The sequence below is a fragment of the Anomaloglossus baeobatrachus genome, chromosome 12, assembly GCF_048569485.1.
Source record: "Anomaloglossus baeobatrachus isolate aAnoBae1 chromosome 12, aAnoBae1.hap1, whole genome shotgun sequence".
Taxonomy (NCBI): Eukaryota; Metazoa; Chordata; class Amphibia; order Anura; family Aromobatidae; genus Anomaloglossus; species Anomaloglossus baeobatrachus.
In genome coordinates this window covers 95,509,530-95,529,330 of record NC_134364.1, presented here as the reverse complement: position 1 = coordinate 95,529,330, position 19,801 = coordinate 95,509,530, and the positions used below count along the sequence as shown (strand labels likewise).

The 19,801-nt window shown below is 45.6% G+C and overlaps 1 protein-coding gene across 5 annotated transcripts in view; it reads left to right on the top strand.

The window, feature by feature from the left end:
- Positions 1–13,624, top strand: part of ARHGEF11 (Rho guanine nucleotide exchange factor 11) — a 124,243-nt gene extending 110,619 nt beyond the window's left edge. For 4 of the 5 annotated variants that reach the window (XM_075330529.1, XM_075330527.1, XM_075330526.1 and 1 more), the window contains 11 exons: positions 19–94; positions 1,107–1,274; positions 4,556–4,643; positions 4,737–4,847; positions 4,997–5,076; positions 5,190–5,414; positions 5,535–5,918; positions 9,200–9,295; positions 11,810–12,078; positions 12,330–12,519; positions 12,889–13,624. In XM_075330529.1, the coding sequence (XP_075186644.1) occupies positions 19–94; positions 1,107–1,274; positions 4,556–4,643; positions 4,737–4,847; positions 4,997–5,076; positions 5,190–5,414; positions 5,535–5,918; positions 9,200–9,295; positions 11,810–12,078; positions 12,330–12,519; positions 12,889–12,938 (1,737 nt within the window). In that variant the 3' untranslated portion in view covers positions 12,939–13,624. The remainder of the gene's footprint in view (positions 1–18; positions 95–1,106; positions 1,275–4,555; positions 4,644–4,736; positions 4,848–4,996; positions 5,077–5,189; positions 5,415–5,534; positions 5,919–9,199; positions 9,296–11,809; positions 12,079–12,329; positions 12,520–12,888) is intronic. The other variant, XM_075330530.1, reaches the window with a different exon arrangement.
- The last annotated feature ends 6,177 nt before the right edge of the window (positions 13,625–19,801 follow it).

The window sequence follows — 19,801 nt, the reverse complement described above, 5'->3', positions numbered from 1 at the left end:
CCATTTCCTACTCTACAGAACTTGGACCTGACGACAAGGAGAATGATTCATGAAGGCTCTCTAACGTGGAGGATGACGAAAGATAAAACCATTGGTAAGAGAGTTTCATCAACTATTGGACTCAACGGTTGGTCAGTAAATGTTGTTGGCCGTGAAAACATGTAGGATAATGGTTCTTTTCTTTCTAAACTGGGCAACCCCTTTGTTCAACTTTGTGAGTAAAATGGGGTTTCCGTGAGATATCCATTCCCCCCAGGACTATTATCAGGCTGGTTGCGGCGGTGCAGAACCGTCTTTTCTTTTCTAACTCAACTTTACATAATAGTACGTCGTGATCAGGGTGTGCATGTGTTTACAGGACACAGAAGCTGAGCCCACTGTATTCTGTGTTATACAGCCAGCAGTGACCAGAGCCAGCTTCGATTTGCTGCTTTTAAACCCTTAGATGACGCTGTCAATGGCTGACAGCGGCATGTAAACGGTTGGGTTGCCATTTATCCATTGTAGGGTGCCAATGGGATTACATTTTTTTCTAGGGGCCTAATTAAATTCCCAGTTATTGCCAATTCTTTTAATTTTATTACATGAAAGTCAGTCAAATGATTGCAGGAAGAAAAAACTATCCTTGCATCTCCCAAAAAAATACAGTAAAGATCCAAATGTCATATAAACTGTAAAATAGTACAGTTTGCCACACAGGAGACTTCTTACAGCTCTTTCAATGGAAAAGTAAAGTTACACATATTTTTACAAATTTTTTTTTTCACAATTTCCCTTTTAATCACCTAAGGAAAGAAAAATCTGAAAATTGGGGGTAACTGTACTGAACTGGAAAATTATATTACCAGGTACTTTTTACCATATGATGAACACCATACCATCAAAACTAGAAAGATACAGGTAGAATTGTGTTTTTTTCACAGTTTCACCCAAATTGTGGCTTTGACTCCATTAATTTAAGGGAAAAAAGTTCTAACTCGTTTCCTATAAACAAGCTTCCAAGAGCCAAAATGGCTGTAGTAAGAAGAAAAAGGGGAAAACAAAGCAGAAGTAGAAGCCATTATCCAATTACTAATGTGTGTGTGGTCCTGGTTCTCGTCCCACAGATCTGCACGTTCTTCTTCTGGAAGATCTTCTAGTTCTCCTTCAGAAACAAGACGAGAAGCTGGTGTTGAAGTGTCACAGCAAGACCTCTGTGGTGTCCTCAGACACTAAGCAAACGTTCAGTCCTGTTATCAAGCTGAACTCTGTTCTGGTCCGAGCAGTAGCTACAGGTAAGGACTTGAACGTATGAAGGAGGAGGATCCATGGTAGACAACAAGCTCCTACATTGGTAGATAGCTTAGTTTTGCTTTGAGCTTTAATACTGAACCCTTGATTTGAGGAGAGAGATACCTGATGACCTAAGGGGTAGTGTAGGAAAATATCCAGCATCCAGATCAGTAAATTGGTTTAAAATTAATTTTCCTTTATTCCAAAATCAGTAAAAGCATAAAATTCTCCATCATGATGAAGAACACATCACAAGACGTGTAGGGTTGATGACCTAAGGGGGTATTCCCATCTTGCACATATTCTGTTCCAAAGATGTCTGAGATGGGACCTACTCCTTTAATGCCCTTATACTTTACTAGAAGGTGGCCCGATTCTACGCATCGGGTATTCTAGAATTTACGTATTGTGTAGTTCATGTATGATTTTTGTTATATATATGTGCGGTATGTGCGTATATTTGTGTGTGCAGCGTTGTCTGTGTGTGGGTGTCTGTGTAGGGCAGTTGTTTGTGGTTTCCAGTGTGTGTGTGTGGTGTGTTGTGCAGTGCGCGCGCGCGCGCGTGTGTGTTGGGGGGAGGTGTGCACTCTCCATCGTGCTCCATCCCCTATGCTGCGCACCCCCCATCGTGCTACATCTCCCATCCTGCGCACTCCCAAACGTGCTCCATCCGCCATGCTGCGCACTCCCAAACGTGCTCCATCCGCCATGCTGCGCACTCCCCATCGTGCTCCATTCCCTATGCTGCGCACTCCCCATCGTGCTCCATCCGCCACGCTGCGCACTCCCCATCGTGCTCCATCTCCTATGCTGCGCACTCCTAAACGTGCTCCATCCGCCATGCTGCGCACTCCCAAATGTGCTCCATCCACCATGCTGCGCACTCCCAAACGTGCTCCATCCGCCATACTCCACACTCCCCATCGTGCTCCATGCCCCATGCAGCGTACTCCCCATCGTGCTCTATCCCCTATGCTGCGCACCCCCCATCGTGCTCCATCATCCATGCTGCGCACTCCCAAATGTGCTCCATCCGCCATGCCGCGCACTCCCAAACGTGCTCCATCCGCCATGCTGCGCACTTCCAAACGTGCTCCATCCGCCATGCTGGGCACTCCCCATCGTGCTCCATCCCCCATGCAGTGCACTCCCTATCGTGCTCCATCCCCTATGCTGCGCACCCCCCATCGTGCTCCATCTCCCATGCTGCGCACTCTGAAACGTGCTCCATCCGCCATGCTGCGCACTCCCAAACGTGGTCCATCCGCCATGCTGCGCACTCCCAAACATGCTTCATCCGCCATACTCCGCACTCGCCATCGTGCTGCATCCGCCATGCTGCGCACTCCCAAACGTGCTCCATCCGCCATGCTGCGCACTCCCAAACGTGCTCCATCCGCCATGCTGCGCACTCCCAAACGTACTCCATACGCCATGCTGCGCACTCCCAAACGTGCTCCATCCGCCATGCTGCGCATTACCAAACGTGCTCCATCCGCCATGCTGCGCCAGCATCAGCCTCTCTACCCGCATCATCAGCCTCTCTGCCCGCAGCATCAGCCTCTCTCCTCCCAGCATCAGCGTCTCTGTCTCTAGCATCAGGCTCTTTCCTTCCAGCCTCCCTCAGCATCAGCCTCCCTTTCCCAGCCTTCCCAAGGATCAGCCTCTCTCTTCCCAGCCTCCTTCCTCCCAGCCTCCCCCTCCCAGCCTCCCTCAGCATCAGCCTTCCTCTCCCAGTCTCCCCCAGCATCAGCCTCCCAAAGCATCAGCCTCCACCAGCATCAGCCTCTGTTCTTCCACCCTCCTCCAGCATCAGCTTCCCTAAGCATCAGCCTCCCTCGTCCCAGCCTCCCTCAGCATCAGCCTCTCTCCTTCCAGCCTCCCTCAGCATCAGCCTCCTCTCCCCAGCCTTCCCTAGGATCAGCCTCTCTCCTCCCAGCCTCCTTCTTCCCAGCCTTCCCATCCCAGCCTCCTTCAGCATCAGCATTTCCCTCTTCTCCATGATCAGCCTCTCTGCTCCCAGCCTTCTCCAGCACGCCCTGCTCCTCTGCCGACACTCACACACCCGATCGCATGCACTCACACACACACCCGATCGCATCCACTCACACACACACCCGATCGCATTCACTCACACACACACCCGATCGCATCCACTCACACACACAGCCGATCGCATCCACTCACACACACACCCGATCGCATCCACTCACACACACCCGATCGCATCCACTCACACACACCCGATCGCATCCACTCACACACACCCGATCGCATCCACTCACACACACCCGATCGCATCCACTCACACACACTCGATCGCATACACTCACACACACAGACACTGACGATATCGCACTTACGCGCTCATACTCACAACATCCGGGGATATCACATGCTTCTGGCCATGTGATCCTCCGTCAGGTCCTGGAAGATCACAACAGCACATTTTCGCCGCCGAGAAGCAAGCGATATCCCAGGATGTCGTGAGTATGTGGATGCGATGTGAGGTGTGTGTGAGGTGTGTATGAGAGTGAGTGTGAGTGTGATCTGATGTGTGTGTATGTTTGTGTGTGTGCGTGTGGACCTTCCGGCGCAGCAGGACCTTGATGGGCTTGTAACCATGCGAGCATGGTTACCAACGTATCCACACCACTCCCACCACTGCCGTGGGAGCGGGGGCCGGGGGAGGGGGAGGGAGTACAGTACTCACCTCCGTGACAGCGCTTGTAACCATGCGAGTATCCACACCACCCCTTTGGGAGCGGGGGCCGGGGGGGGGGGGGGGGGGGTTGGGGGGGGATAGGGAGTACCGTACTCACCTCCGTGACAGCCGTGTCAGTTAGAGAAATGCGCGGGGGGAGGGAGGGGGTGGGGCCAGAGCTAACGTGCATTGCGTGAGGGGGGCGGGGCGTGGCGTGGCTGAATTGCCAATGCCTGCAGGGTGCCGGGGCGAGAGGCCAATCTGTGGGGGGGGCGGAGCCTGGGCGAGCGGCTGGCCAATCCGTGTGGGGGCGCAGCCTGGGCGAGCGGCCAATCCGTGTGGGGGGGCGGGGCCATGGCGAGCCCAGCGGCCAATCAGCTTTGTGTCACCGTAAGGACACAATTTTGGAGCATGACAGACAGACAGACAGATAGACAGACAGACAGACAGACAGACAGACAGACAGAATAAGGCAATTATATATATAGATAGCAATTGTGTGATCCATGCTCAGCTCAAACTTCTCTTTTGGAGACCTATCAGTCGTTGATTGTGTTATTGTCTATTTGCCTTTGACAGATAAGAGGGCCTTCTTCATTATTTGCACATCTGAACTTGGGCCCCAGATCTACGAATTGGTGGCACTGACCTCCTCTGAGAAAAACACGTAAGTCTCACGATAGGATGTTGTGTCAAATGTGTTTTTTTTGTTTTTGTTTATTTTTATATTTTTTTTATGACCTCAAATATTTGCCGATAGGTGGAAAGACCTACTTGAAGAAGCTGCCAAAAGTGCCACAAGACTTCCGCCACCTACTTCTATAAAAGCAAGCACTCAGAAACAGGCCCCTTCCAGGGCATCCTCTTCGAGGTGAGGTCAAACTTTTCCTGTCTCGATGTCTTCTACACATGTCTTGTGCCTGATGTCCTTATCAACCTACTACTATGAAGTAGGATAGACCTCCTTATAGAAATATCTAAACTTCACTTTATGTAACGTTGCCCCTCTGTCTTTTACAGTTCAGTGTTAAGGGATGCAGGCATTCCAAATTTATTGTCCGAAACAAGTATGAGAACCAACAGTGAAGACCTTACAATCTGTGAGTTGCATACGTAACTAGAAAATATCATCTTTTAGGATTTTTCTTCTCTCTGACTTAAAATGATGATGGGAATGCTCTGAGGATCTCACGCTACAATTCTGTCCCTGCAGATGAGAATCAGGGCGAGTTCTTAGCACACTCTCACAAGACCGAGGTTCTGCTAGAAGAACCAGAGAGCCTGGAAGAAGATGAAGCGCAGACCCCCACACAGTTACCATTTCCATCTCAAGTGGAGGATGCCGGAGGGGGTTCGGAGGACCACTCTAATTCCACTTACCTCACCTACCAGTGGCCATCAGTGACTGAAGGTTTAGCAGAATCCGCACTGGAAGATGGTAAGATATTGACTCTCTCTCATTCTGTCTCTTGATCCGCCATGACTTTTGGTCTCATGTAGGCTTTAGATCCACCGACCATTAGAAATTGATCCTTGATTGAAATTAATCTCCCTTTAGTCCAGAATCTACGTCAGTTGATTCTAAGAAGTCTTCTCCCCATGAGGCATTCGGAGCATTCTGAGGATGACCATACGCCTACTCCTTCAATTTCCGGTGGGGCAGGGCACCCATGGGAGATGGCGACAGAATCTGTAATAGAGACTGTAGATGACGGCCGGGGAGAGCTGTCATCGCAACGCTCTAGTATTGCAGAAAGCGGTAGGACCGTTGTGGACCTCACTTGTCGGCACAGGCGGCAACATTCGAAAGATTCGGAGGAGACTATGTGGGATATGGTCGAGAGACACTCGAAAGGGAGTTCTGAACCAGAGAATCAAAATGATACATCAGATACAAATTCCGAGGACTATGGTAGTAAAGCGTACAAAGTAGTGAGAAAAGGTAAGGGCATTGATTTAACGTTTTCCGTAGTGGGTCAGATTTCTTATTCATCTGATACCATCAATGGTTTCGGCCATGGTTTATATTTCGGTTATAGATATATGTATCTTTGAGACCAAGCTGTATGGTCACCTCTTGCTTTAGAGAGGTCCACTTTTGTGTTGTAGCACTTCTGAGTTTCTTTCCCTTGTGTCTAATGATAAATAATTATGTTGGTGGCTTCACACGTGGTCAGATATGATACTCAGAGCCGAACTGCTTCGATAACCAAGTTTTGTTAAATTCTCCGTGTACCCAGAAATCAACTGTAATCTGTGAGGAAACCTGGCAGTAAGTGTTCAGTTTCCCTGCAGAACAATGATTTTACGATTAGAGTAGTATGGTAGTGGGGTAAGGTCTAAGGGGGGTTTTGCACGTTGCGACATCGCTACCGATATATTGTCGGGGTCACTGTTGTTGTGACGCACATCCGGCGCCGGTAGCGACATTGCAATGTGTAAATCCTAGGTGCAACGATGAACGAGCGCAAAAGCGTAAAAATTCGCTGCTCTGTGTCACGTTGTTCATTTCCATAATGTCGTTACTGCTGCAGATACGATGTTGTTTGTCGTTCCTCCAGCTCCACACATCGCTGTGTGTAAACCGCAGGAACGACAATCATCTCCTTACCTGCGTCCACTGGCAATGCGGAAGGAAGAAGGTGGGTGGGATGTTACGTCCCACTCATCTCTGCCCCTCCGCTTCTATTGGACGGCCGCTTAGTGATGTCGCTTTGACGCCGAACGCACCTCCCCCTTGAAAGAGGGATTGTTTGGCGGTCACAGCGACGTCGCCGACCAGGTATGTGCGTGTGAAGCTGCCGTAGCGATAATGTTCGCTACGGCACTAAGCACCAGATATCGCATGTACGACTGGGGCGGGTGCTATCGCAGTTGCTAGCGATGTCGCAGCGTGTAAAGCCCGCCTAAGAGTCTTCCAGATGGTGGGAGACTTAGGGGTACTTTTACACGTTGCGACATCGCTACCACTATATCGTCGGGGTTACGTCGTTAGTGACGCACATCCGGCGCCGGTAGCGACATCGCAACGTGTAAATCCTAGGTGGAACAGTGAACGAGCACAGAAGCGTACAATCTCGCTGATCTGTGTAATGTCGCTCATTTCCATAATGTCGGATCGACCGCAGGTACAATGTTGTTTGTCGTTCCTGCAGTACCACACATCGCTGTGTTTAAACCCGTAGGAGCGACAAACATCTCCTTACCTGCGTCCACCGTCAATGAGGAAGTAAGGAGGTGGGCGGGATGTTACGTCCCTCTCATCTCTGCCCCTCCGCTTCTATTGGACGGCCGCTTAGTGACGTCGCGGTGACGTTGCTGTGACGCTCAACGCACCTCCCCTTTGAAGGAGGGATTGTTCGGCAGTGACAGCGATGTCGCCGACCAGGTATGTGCGTGTGAAGCTGCCGTAGCGATAATGTTCGCTACGGCAGCAAGCTCCAAATATCGCATGTACGACGGGGGCTGATGCTATCGCGCTCGACATCGCTAGCGATTGCTAGCGATGTCGCAGCGTGAAAAGTCCGCCTAAGAGTCTTCCAGATGGTGGGAGACTAAGTAACCCTATCATTTTTTATTTGGTGTGCTCAAGAAAGATTGCCTTTTAACAATGCCCTTTTTGCAGGTTTGGATGGGAGCTGGCTAAGGCTTAAAGTTCCTATCTACTTGACTCTTGTTAAAGTCAAAACATTTTGGAAGAACACATTTTGACTACATTTTTTTTCTTGGATGTTTAATGGTATATAAGAATTTATTTTTTTTAATTTCTAGATTTATGAAATAAAAGTCCTATCCCTTTTTAAAGTGTGGGACACGCAAGTGAAAATAGTTGCCATATTCCACTAGCTCTTATGCTAATAGATTTTCCCAAAATTCTCAGCTCTAAGCTTAAATTTGTGTCTTCAATGCCAAGAACCGTTCGTGCCTAATCCATTTCTGAGCACACATTTACATGGGGATAATGATTTCTCCAATATGAGACATATCCTACGATCAAACCGTAAAATGATGGTATGCTCTTTTTTAAAAAAAAAAATAAAAAATCACTTTGTTGGCAGCATGTAGTCTGGTGGGCCACGCATAGTCTGGTGGGCTGCGCATAGTCTGGTTGGCATCAAGTGCTTAGGTCGGCAACACATCCTCTGGTGTGCCCCAGATCATAATAGAATAGACGGGGAATGAATGGTCTATTAAAACCTGTGATCGTTATAACAAGAAAATATTATTTGATGATCTAAGATCATCTTTTAATGCAGTCAATTGGCATTCATTATGGGCAGATGTTTGGAAGGGTAATTAAGACAGGACTTTGAAATGCATAGTTAAAATGCAATTCTGTACATGGCTAGCCAGCTAGTGGTTGTTCACCTAATTGTAATGGGACATTTCAGAGCCCCATGGTGAGGTTTGACCTATGTGACTCCCACCAATCCTTTGAAAAGGTTATAAGTTTTAATGTTGAGAATAATTGGTTGGATTGGTTGGACCTCCACTGATCCCAAGAATGGGGATCTGAAATGTCCCATCAGCATTAGACAGCTAGCCAAATACAGAGCTACTTTCTGTACATTCTAACTGGTCATTTCGGAGTCCTGTATTCGGAATCCTTGGAAGTTCCATCGGTTGACCCCACTTATAATGAAATATTCTCCAATCACTGACAGTTATCACCTACCTATAGCTAAAAGTCCAACCAGAACTGTATTTCAGAGTCTCGTTCTCATGATCTGTAGGTGACTTGGCTGTCAGACCGCCACTGATTTGTAAGTTTGGTAGTTGATAACTTTTGATTTTTTTTAAACTATTTTTAAGCCATGAAGGTGGGGGCCACTAGTGATTTTTGTTTTGACCAAACTGTGAAAAATCTAATGAGAATCCCTAATCAAATCATGATCACCAATATTCCTTGGGGGCACAGACTGCAGCCTCACTATCAGTGGTGTGTGTAAGCCCTACGTGTATGGGGTATGTAGTCATTACCGTGAACTGTACTTTCTCTTCAGGGTGAGGAGCTGGTAACTAACCTCCACAATAAAACTTTCCTCCTGAGAATTGTCAATCAGTTTTGCACACTAACTATCTGTCAGCTGATTTTCTGTTTTACCTTCTAAAGTTTATTTTTGTTTTGTCTTTCCACCATATTCCCCCTTCCTATTTTTTTCTTTTTTATTGCTTTTATTTCCTTTTTTTTTTTTCTTTTAAATTCTGGTGTCTTCTGTACAGCTGAGGTGGTGGGCAGTAATGATGTCATACCGTTGCCAGACAGCAGCCAATCAGAAAGAGTGTTGCAGGACGCTGGCGGCGGAACGGTTTTAGATGGTAATTCTTTTCTTTGCGTTGTAAGAATCGACAGGAGATGAGCAGTTGGCCCTAATCACTGAGATGATAAAACGCTATTTTCTCTCCATCATGCGCAGTGGCATCACCCTTCTCTTAAAAAAAAAAAAAAATTACCTAAAAATTTTTATGTTGATACATATATGACTGATGTTAAAACGTTCCCTCATCTGTATGATAGTCAACAACATATTGAAGGTGGTTTTTTAGATCTTGGGGTTGGACAAGTCTAAATATTGTTAGTGGACCGTATTTTTGAAAGTGGTATTTTAGAGCTTGGGTTTGTAAAAGTCTACTACTTGTTGGTGAAACATATTTTAGACCACAGGGTTGAACAAATCTACTTCTTTGTGGTGGAATGTAATTTAACTTTTTGGTTATGGAACACATGTTTGAAGGCCGTATTTTAGACTACGTACTTATAGAAGTCTACTTGATGGAGGAAGGTACAAGAGATAATTTATGGTCCACTGTATCCTGGTTATTCTCGACCTTGGTGTAGTAGTCTCAGACTCTCAACAACTAGACCTTCAAACATATTGACTACTAGATTTTGAACAACCGTAGTGTCAGAAGATGCTACATCTGGTGGACCACATCATTGGAGGTCTGGTTACTGAGGACCCCACCAACCTTAGAATAACTATTGATTATTATTATTATAATTATTATTATTATTATAGAGCCATTTATTCCATAACACTTTACATGTGAAAAGGGGTGAGGAAACAGTAGGTAAGGGTGGAGATGGTCATGTGGCGCTATTGAATACTAAAGGTTACTGCAGGTTGTAGGCTTGGCGGAAGAGGTGGGTTTTTAGGTTCCTTTTCAAGCTTGTCAGAGTAGGCGAGATCATGATATGTTGTGGCAGAGCATTCCAGAGTATGGGGGAGGCACATGAGAAATCTTGGATGTGATTGTGGGAAGAGGAGATTCAAGGGGAGTGGAGAAGGAGATCTTGTGAAGATTAGAGGTTACATGCAGGTAGATACCGGGAGACTAGGTCACAGATGTATAGAGGAGACAGGTTGTGGATGGCTTTGTATGTCATGGTTAGGGGAGCGGGACTGATAGAAGGGAGGTCACAGTGCAATAATCCAGGCGGGAGATAAAACGGGCATGCACTATTGTTTTAGCAGTTTCTTGAGAAAGGAATTTATGAATTTCGGAAATATTTTTGAGTTGGAGGCGGAATGAAGAGGCCTTGGATGTAAGGCTTGAAGAAGAGAGCAGAGTCAAGAGTTACCCCCAGGCAGCGAGCACGTGGGACTGAGGAGAGTTATCAGCCGTCGACTTTGATGGATAGGTCTGTTGAGGTGTGAGGAGGAGGAAATTCTGTTTTGTCAATGTTCAGTTTTAAAAATAAAGCAGAGAAAAGGGATGAAATGGCAAACAGACATTGTGGGATTCTGGTTAGTAAGGAGTTTCAAAAAGGCATGATTCATATCATTAGCTGTGGGACTCTATGAGCTGTCCCAGGTAGATGGAGAGCATCAGGGGTCCAAGAACTGAACCTTGGGGGACACCGAAAGAAGGTGAGATGAGAAAGTGGTGTGAGAGTGGGAGACGCTGAAAGTTTGGTTGGTTACGTATGAGGAGATCCAAGATAGGACCAAATCTGTGAAACCCATGCATATATAGTCAAGAGACCACCCCTAATTTATAGAATAAACAGATTAGTTATCCACTATAATAGAAGGGGCTTATTCTTTTGTGGAAGACAAGGCTATTTAGATGTATATCTTTTATCTGATGGATGATCGCAAGCATTCTAAATATATAATTTCCGTACCACTTGTCTGCTACCAAAAACTGCAAGGGTCTGAGTCCTTAGACTCTCACTGGTTGTAAATGTGAAGGGCAGGAATGTTCAAGCTGATTCTTGGTCTATCAAAAGTCCATGATTCAACATATTGCTAAAAGGGTTATCTGAGCGATTCTGCCCTTATTTTACACGGTCAGTGATGGTTTTGAGACCCAAACTTCCTTCAATCAAAACTGAATGTTGGTTACTACAATCTTGATTGCCTCTCTTCTCTAGAAACATAAGTCAATCCACCTTCATTGTGTTCTTCTTAATATTGTGATGTTATAGATGAGGTCTCATTTTTATTTGAGTCCAAAATGATTGATCTTGGTCAAGGGTGATGCCTCATAACCTTTTGCTCATCAGCTAGCTCATTTTTATTTATTTTATTTTAACGTCCTTCCACTCTTGAGGTCTCTAATTTCAGCCTCGTAACCCCTACTTGTTTCCTTCATATTAACATGTCTGAATGCGCTACTAGTTCAGTTGAATCTAATCTGCTGGTTTGAAAGCTCAAAACCATTTGGTCAGAAAGAAGTCGTTTCATCCGCTAGCCCCTTGCTTAGATATTGGTCTTGATATTGACTCCTCATCAATGTAACTGCATGAACTTGAGTTTTCGTTTTTGTTAAAATTTACTGTTCTAAATTTTTTTTTATATTTACATTTTTCTCCACTCTACATATTAGGAAATATGTTTTATGTGGTAATGCCAACTGTACCATTGCCAGAACCTGAAGAACCTCAACAACTTTCAGAATTGAGTCAGTATGGAGAACCTGAAGGAAGCCCAAATGTGACAAAATTGGCCAATAATGTAGAAAATAGCAACTTGCCAGCTCAAAGTATAGAAAGCGAAGCATCTGGCTCTGATTTGCCACCTAATTTGGTAATTGAAGATGTTGATACGATCTTCAGAACAATTGAGCATCTAACGTCAAAATTACACAGGTTACAGGTGAGCGGAAGCACTGATATGATTGAAATAATGTCAAGTCTTAAAAAATACATGATGGGAATTGATATTGGCTTACATGGTTCCATAAGATCTGGTGGTCCATCAGTCACATACCTTGAAGGTATTTGATCCAAACTTCAACAACTGTTGCTTCGTTCTCTTCATTCTCTTAATTCTTTGAATGTCAACCCTTTCAGCTGAGGTCTTTGTTAAACATAGTTGTAAATATTTGTCGTCTCGCTTCTTATTAGGAGGTAGAATCGGCACATCAGGAGCTCTTAAGGTCTTTGAAGGATAAAACCACTGAAGATGCATCTCAGGATCCTGAACCAGCAATGGTCGAGGACCACAAGCAACCAGAAGTACACCACGGGTCCACTGTTAATAGTAGTTCTCTTTTCTTTGTGAAGAACAGCATTTCGGTGTCCCTACATCGAGATAGTGAGTAGCTTCTTGTTTGGTGGCCTTCTTGGCATATGAAAATCTTGACCTATGAGAAGGTTTTGTTAAAGTTATAAAATGTTGACCATACTACGTATGTCCTCTGATCCTGTCTGGCCACAAATGGAGTGTCACTTGCTTGCTTGGCTATTTTAGGAGCCAGAAAATGGGGGTCAGGGATCATGTTTCTGATATAGGTGTAGGATTCACCTCTGTGTCACTTATGGCATATCCTGTTTAGGATGAAAAAAACCTTTTTAACCTGAAAAATGACCAAAATTAGTTGACGTACTTCACTTGAGACCAAGACACTAATTGTTAAGGAGTTAATTATGTTTTTAATCCTAAATCTCCTTTTTTTTCTTATAGGCCTTACAGATCCACGTGATGATGCTTTAAATATGACCATGGGCCTTTAACCCACTGCATAGAAGCCAAAAAAACCCCCACAAAAATCACCTAGGGTCTCTACCACTACTGTCCAACCTCTTGTCTGTCAAGAATTGTGTACAAGGGGGCCAGCAACACTGCATCAAGCTACGCAAACATGGCTGCCACCCGAGGACATGGGCACTTTACGTTTGTGAAAAAGACAAGAACTGTCGAGGGGAAAATGATTAAAAAAAAAAAAGCAAAACAACAAAAACTGGAATTATTTTTGGAGGATGAAAAAAAAAAAAAAGAAAAAAAAGAACACAGCATGTTAGCTTAATAAATTAAATATAAATATATATATAAATATATGTATAGTTATATACCTATTTAAGAAAAAAACCCTACACGATCATGGATTGGTTTCTAGCATATGGGAGTGTTTGCTCTATCCCTCCCCCAAAACGCGCATGCTCCTCCACATATGGCAGGAAGGAGACTTCCGAATGGACGGTTGGCCTGTGGTCGTCCCTCTACACTGTGGAGAGTCTGTTCTGTAGAAAATGCACTATTTCCGAATAACAAGAGAAGCCCCAAGCGTCTGCACACTGGGGCCGCCTCCCTTTTTTATGTATAAATATGTATGTATGTGCATTTTTATTTTGTATATAGTTTTTTTTTTTTCCCCTTTGCCCTCTCTTCCATCTTGTAATAAAACAAGCTTTTTACCATTGGCATGTGTTATCTATGTGAGTGCTGTGGCATCTAAACGATATAGAAATGTGAGACAAAGTGAAATGGAATTAAAAGGAAGGGAAAACACCACAAAACTTCCATGCAGCAATTTCCGGTTATGGCTCCGAAAGCAACCTCTTAGTCCACAGTCCACTCCTGAGGCTAGCTGTAACAAAGCTATCACTGGCAACTACCTGAGCTGAAAAGAGTGTATTTATAGCATAGGTGAATGAGAAACTCAGAACAGCTGAGACCTGGCTTTTCATTCTGAATTTGTGGAACCGAAAAACTGCTTAACCCTTGCAGCACTGAATCAAGGAGAATTTTCACACCTGAAATAGGCAAGATACCCTCTTGACAGAAGGTAGTCTGACTCAAAGGTCCTCGTGAAGGATGGACATTGTAAATGGTGGATCCTGTTATCTACTGTCACTGTACAAGAGGAGGAGGTGAGCTCTGATAACACAGGATAGTGTGATAATTGTGTGCCAACCCCGTGCCAGCAGTTGGGTTGCTCGGATCCGGATCCGCGGTGGCTTGAGGGGTCTCTCGACTCGGGGGTCATGCAGCCACTCAAATGAAGGGGGGTTATTTACAGGGAAGTTGAGTTTAGAGTTCGTGACGCCACCCGTGGTGTGTGGTAATGTGGGATACCACCGCTGCAGTTAGGAGTACCCGGGGGCGATGGAGTGGGGCAGCCAGGTGTTAGAATCTTCCAAGAGTAGGGGGGATGCCCCGGGACTCGGTGATGGTGTTCGGGGAGTGCCGTTGGGTGCGAAGGGGGTCATTTTCGTACTCACTCAGTCCATTAAGCTGACACCGACAACTGGATAAACCAAAGTTCTGGATACCGCTGCCGCTGAGGTGAGCTAGTTCGGATCCCGTCCCCAATGGTGCTGCCTGGTGATCCGTGACCTTCCTCCTGGCACTAAGTTTACTTCTCTGTTGGTCCCGGTACTATGGAACTAGTCAGGTCCCGCTCCCCACTATGGCTAAGTGTGGGAGCTTGCTCTCAGGGTCCACGCTTGGATTTTCTGGACCATTTGTGTGGAAAGTCCTATCCCCCTCGTTGCGCTAATACTCCAATTCTGGAGTGGGTGGAGAGCGGATCTTGAAGGCTCCGTTCTCGCCGGGTAAATTGTGAGGTTGCCTGAAGCTACTCCCTGACCTAGGGTCCACGTACCCCGTCGTGCCCTGGTCCCAGCCCGGTGATGGTGCAAGGCCGCTGGCTCTCCTCCTCGACAGTTCAGTGCCCCTTGCCGTGATCCCCTGTGACCAGGGGTCCCGCTCCCCTAGGCGCAGACCAGTGTCTGCCACCTAGGTAACTACTTAGGAGCCCAGCTCCTGACCTCCTCTCTCCTTCACTTCCAAACTACTTCCCTCGACTGAATGACACTCCTGACCTCCCCTAACCAACCCCCCAAGTGGACGACCCTATTTCACTCAGGCCGTCCACTGGTGGGTCTGGTGGGTGTGCTGCAGAGTCTTCCCAGGATTTTGATTAGCTGATGTAGGCAGCACCATGTAGTTGGGGACCCATAACAAAGTAGGAGGTGGATATTGCACGGGAGGGCAGATTGTGCAATATCCTGTGACAACCTGATAGTCCAGGGGCGTCACAATTGCAAAAGGCAGACAGCTGAATCCACAGCAGACAGTATTGTAATCAGAACTCTTTAGACAGGGATGTACCACTAGTAGCGGCACACCAAACAGCTTATCTGGGGGCCATGACTTAGTGAGGGCAGTGCCCCCTGACATCACTGTACAGTGGAACCTTGCTTAACGAGAACAATCCGTTCTGTGAGTGTGCTTGTAAACCAAGTTACTCGTTCAGCAAAGCAAGATTTCCCATAGGAAATCATTGCAATGCAGACAATTCGTTCCACAACTTGTTAAATGTCCCATCCTGGTCCCCTATTGTGCGATTCCACACATACACAAACACGCACATATTATGCTCACCTTACCTTCCGTTTTCTCGCCGGTCTCCTGGGACTTGCTGTTCTCCGGTACGGGCTGTGTATTGGGTAACCATGACGACGAGGGAGGAACTTCCACACCCAGAGCGCACACACATAATGTGTGTGTGTGTGTTTGTGCGTGTTTGTGTGGACTGCAAGTGCGGGTCAGAGCGCGGTGGATGTACGGAACCGGAAGTGTGTGCGGTGAGGATTTTGCTCGTACAGCAAAGCTTTCTCGTAAACAGAGTTACAAATTTACAGAAAGCTTTGCTTGTTAAGCGAAATTCTCGTTAAACGAGGTTCCACTGTGTCTGCATCCTGAAAACAAAGAACAGTTCATTTGCTTTGCTTCTTACCCTGCTTGTTGAGCGTCACGCCCGGGTTACTGACAAGGAGGAAATGGGTCCACTGGACCAAGGGGATCCCGATACCTGAGTAGCTGGCACCACAGGACGGAGACCGGGAACCGGGACAGATGAGGCAGAGGCTGGTGTGGTCCTCGACTGGCTGGCACTGGTGGTAACAGGCGGAAGATGCTGGCAAGCACTGGAGGTAGCCAGATGGACACATTCGGGAACATGGACACTACTAGGTGGAAGCAAAGACACAGTCAGACTGAGGGCACGGGTCCACTTGTGTTTTGCAGGGTAGAGTGCAATCCGATAAAACATCGGGCTCCACTCGCACCAGTGCAAAACTATGGGGCAGTGTCCATCTGCGATTGATTTCTCATGCCATATCGGCCTGAGAAATTAATCACCGCATCCTGCGTTTGCAGCGAGCCTTTTCTCATGCATCTCCATACAAGTCTAAAAATGTAGGCTTTAAATACAAATTTAAAAACTGTCCCATTCTCTTCCATGAGAGTTGGACGAGTGATATCTGTGTGTTAGTCCATGTGTACTGCGAGTGGGTGTTTTATTTTTTTTTTTTTTTTCCCCCTCACTTGTCATCCGTGTGGAATTTTTTTTAGCTTTTTTCTCAGCAACTATTAGTCATTTACAGTATTCTGTGCTACATGATAGAAATGTATCCATAAAAACGGACGTCACTAGGATGATCCATGTGCTGTCTGTGTAGCATGCTCTAGGCATGCTGATTATCCATATCTGAGTTTCACCTAGTCCTTGGGATTCTTCTGGCATCATGGGAATGAGCATGTTAATCATGTCTCTAGAAGAAGCCCAGGTGAAACCCAGGGCCATTCTGATTTTCAGGTGTGTGAGATTTTATGTTGTCTGGAGTCTACACTAGCCTGTACTAAAGAGCCATAGATACACTGTGTGCAGAATTATTAGGCAGATGAGTATTTTGCTCACATGATACTTTTTATACATGTTGTCCTACTCCAAGCTGTATAGGCTTGAGAGCCAACTACCAATTAAGTAAATCCGATGATGTGCCTCTCTGTAATGAGGAGGGGTGCGGTGTAATGACATCAACACCCTATGTAAGGGGTGCTTAATTATTAGGCAACTTCCTTTCCTTTGGCAAAATGGGTCAGAAGAGAGATTTGACGGGCTCTGAAAAGTCCACAATTGTGAGATCTCTTGCAGAGGGATGCAGCAGTCTTGAAATTGCCAAACGTTTGAAGCGTGATCATCGAACAATCAAGCGTTTCATGGCAAATAGCCAACAGGGTCGCAAGAAGCGTGTTGGGCAAAAAAGACGCAATATAACTGCCCATGAATTGAGGGAAATCAAGCGTGAAGCCGTCAAGATGCCATTTGCCACCAGTTGGGCCATATTTCAGAGCTGCAACGTTACTGCAGTATCAAAAAGCACAAGGGTTGACATACTCGGGGACATGGCCAATGTAAGGAAGGATGAAAAACTACCACCTCTGAACAAGAAACATAAGATAAAACGTCAAGACTGGGCCAAGAAATATCTTAAGACTGATTTTTCAAAGGTTTTATGGATGAAATGAGAGTGACTCTTGATGGGCCGGCTGGATCAGTAAAGGGCAGAGAGCTCCACTCCGGCTCAGACGCCAGCAAGGTCGAGGTGGGTACTGGTATGGGCTGGGATCATCAAAGATCAACTTGTGGGACCTTTTCGGGTTGAGGATGGAGTGAAGCTCAACTCCCAGACCTACTGCCAGTTTCTAAAAGACAACTTCTTCAAGCAGTGGTACAGGAAGAAGTCTGTATTGTTAAAGAAAAACATGATTTTCATGCAGGACAATGCTCCATCACATGCATCCAACTACTCCACAGCGTGGCTGGCCAGTAAAGGTCTAAAAGATGAAAAAATAATGACAAAATAATGACCTTGTTCACCTGATCTGAACCCCATAGAGAACCCTCATAAAATGTAAGATCTACAGGGATTAGAAAACAGTCCACCTCTTGGAGCAGTGTCTGGAGGCTGTGGTGGCTGCTGCACACAATGTTGATCGTTAACAGATCAAGCAATGACAGAATCTATGGATGGTCGGCTGCTGAGTGTCATCAGAAAGAAAGGGGGCTATATTGGGCACTAATTTTTTGGGGTTTTGTTTTTGCACGTCAGAAATGTTCGTAAATGTTGTGCAGTTATATTGGTTTACCTGGTGACAATAAACAAGTGAGATGGGAATATATTTGGTTTTTATTAAGTTGCCTAATAATTCTGCACAGTAATGGTTACCTGCACAAACCGATATCCTCCTAAGAAAGCCAAATCTAAAAACCCACTCCAACTGCCAAAAATATTAAGCTTTGATATTTGAGTTTTTGGGTTGATTTGAGAACATTAGTTGTTGATCAATAATAAAAAAATGCTCTAAAATACAACTTGCCTAATAATTCTGCACACAGTGTATTTCTCAGGCTTTCAAGGAGAAATGCATGTACGACATGTGCCAGCTTCACCCTGATTCACACCGGTTTCTTCACAGACTGACTTCACTAAAGTAACTCCACACTGCTATGATTTTGAAGCCCCCTCTTTCAAATAATTGTTCAAAAACACAGACTCAAAAACCTGCAGATCATGAACGCCGGGTCTGGTGGTTTTCTAAGTATCTACTGCACCAACTGGTAAGTTGTTTGACTTTTATATATATAATTATATATAATATATATATATATATATATATATATATATATATATATATATATTATTATATATATAATTTATGCCAAAAACAGTGAATAATCTGGTCGGCTATTAGTTTGAACAGTACATTCTTACATTCACTTTTCTACAAATTATAGTACATATATTCTTATAGACTGTTCCACAAACTATAGCATATAGTAATAAACTCCTAAAAAATGTTATGATCTTAATTAGCAAAACCCCCTGTTGTAGTGTGATCTGTTATCACTAGCTAAACGTTTAGACGCTGCTGTCGAAAAGAGCAGCATCTTAAGGTCCAGTCACACATAACAAGATCGTTAATGAGATCATTACTACGTGACAGTTGTTAAATCGTTGGTGAGATGTCACAGTCCCAACGACTTTAGTAACGATGCAGCGACCTGTATAACGATCTCGTTTGTCGTTGGGACCCTGTCACACAGCAGCTAAGTAACGATTCCGACCTCGAATAGGGGCATAGTGTTTGATGCTGTGAGACACGTACGCGTGCATATGTGTCGCCTTTTCCACACCCCTCCGCTCCGATTGGTGGCCAATACTGCGTTCTGATTAGGCGGCCGGCCTAGAAGTCAACTTTGTATCGCTTCATCCTTTGTCCCTTTTTGAGTCTTGCTTTGAGGATAGAACCTGTGACTCCACCCGGATTCATTCATACTTTGCTCCCAGTTGCTTGCTTGCTTTTCTGATCAATGCTGCATCTGCAACCGGATTCATCACTCCTTCGTTCCCAATCGGGAACAAAGTACTTATGAATCCGGGTGTAGTCGCAGGTTCTATCCTCAAAGCAAAGCTCAAAAAGGAATAATGCATGACGCGATACCCAATCAGAAAACACAGTACTGTTCTCAGCGCCAACCAATCGGTGCCCAGGGGGGCGCGGAAAAGGTGACGCAACTACACGCCACACTTTAAGTTCTCATCTAGGTCGTTAACGAGATCGTTGGTGTCAAACATACAGATCCATCCTGCCCAGCAGGACTCCAACGAGCCAAAAATAGCCCAGGACATTCAGCAACGACCAACGATCTCACAGCAGGGGGCGGATCGTTGGTACGTGTCACACATAACGAGATCGCTGATGGTGAAGTCGTTGTTTTATCAGAGAAACTGTAACGCAGCAACGA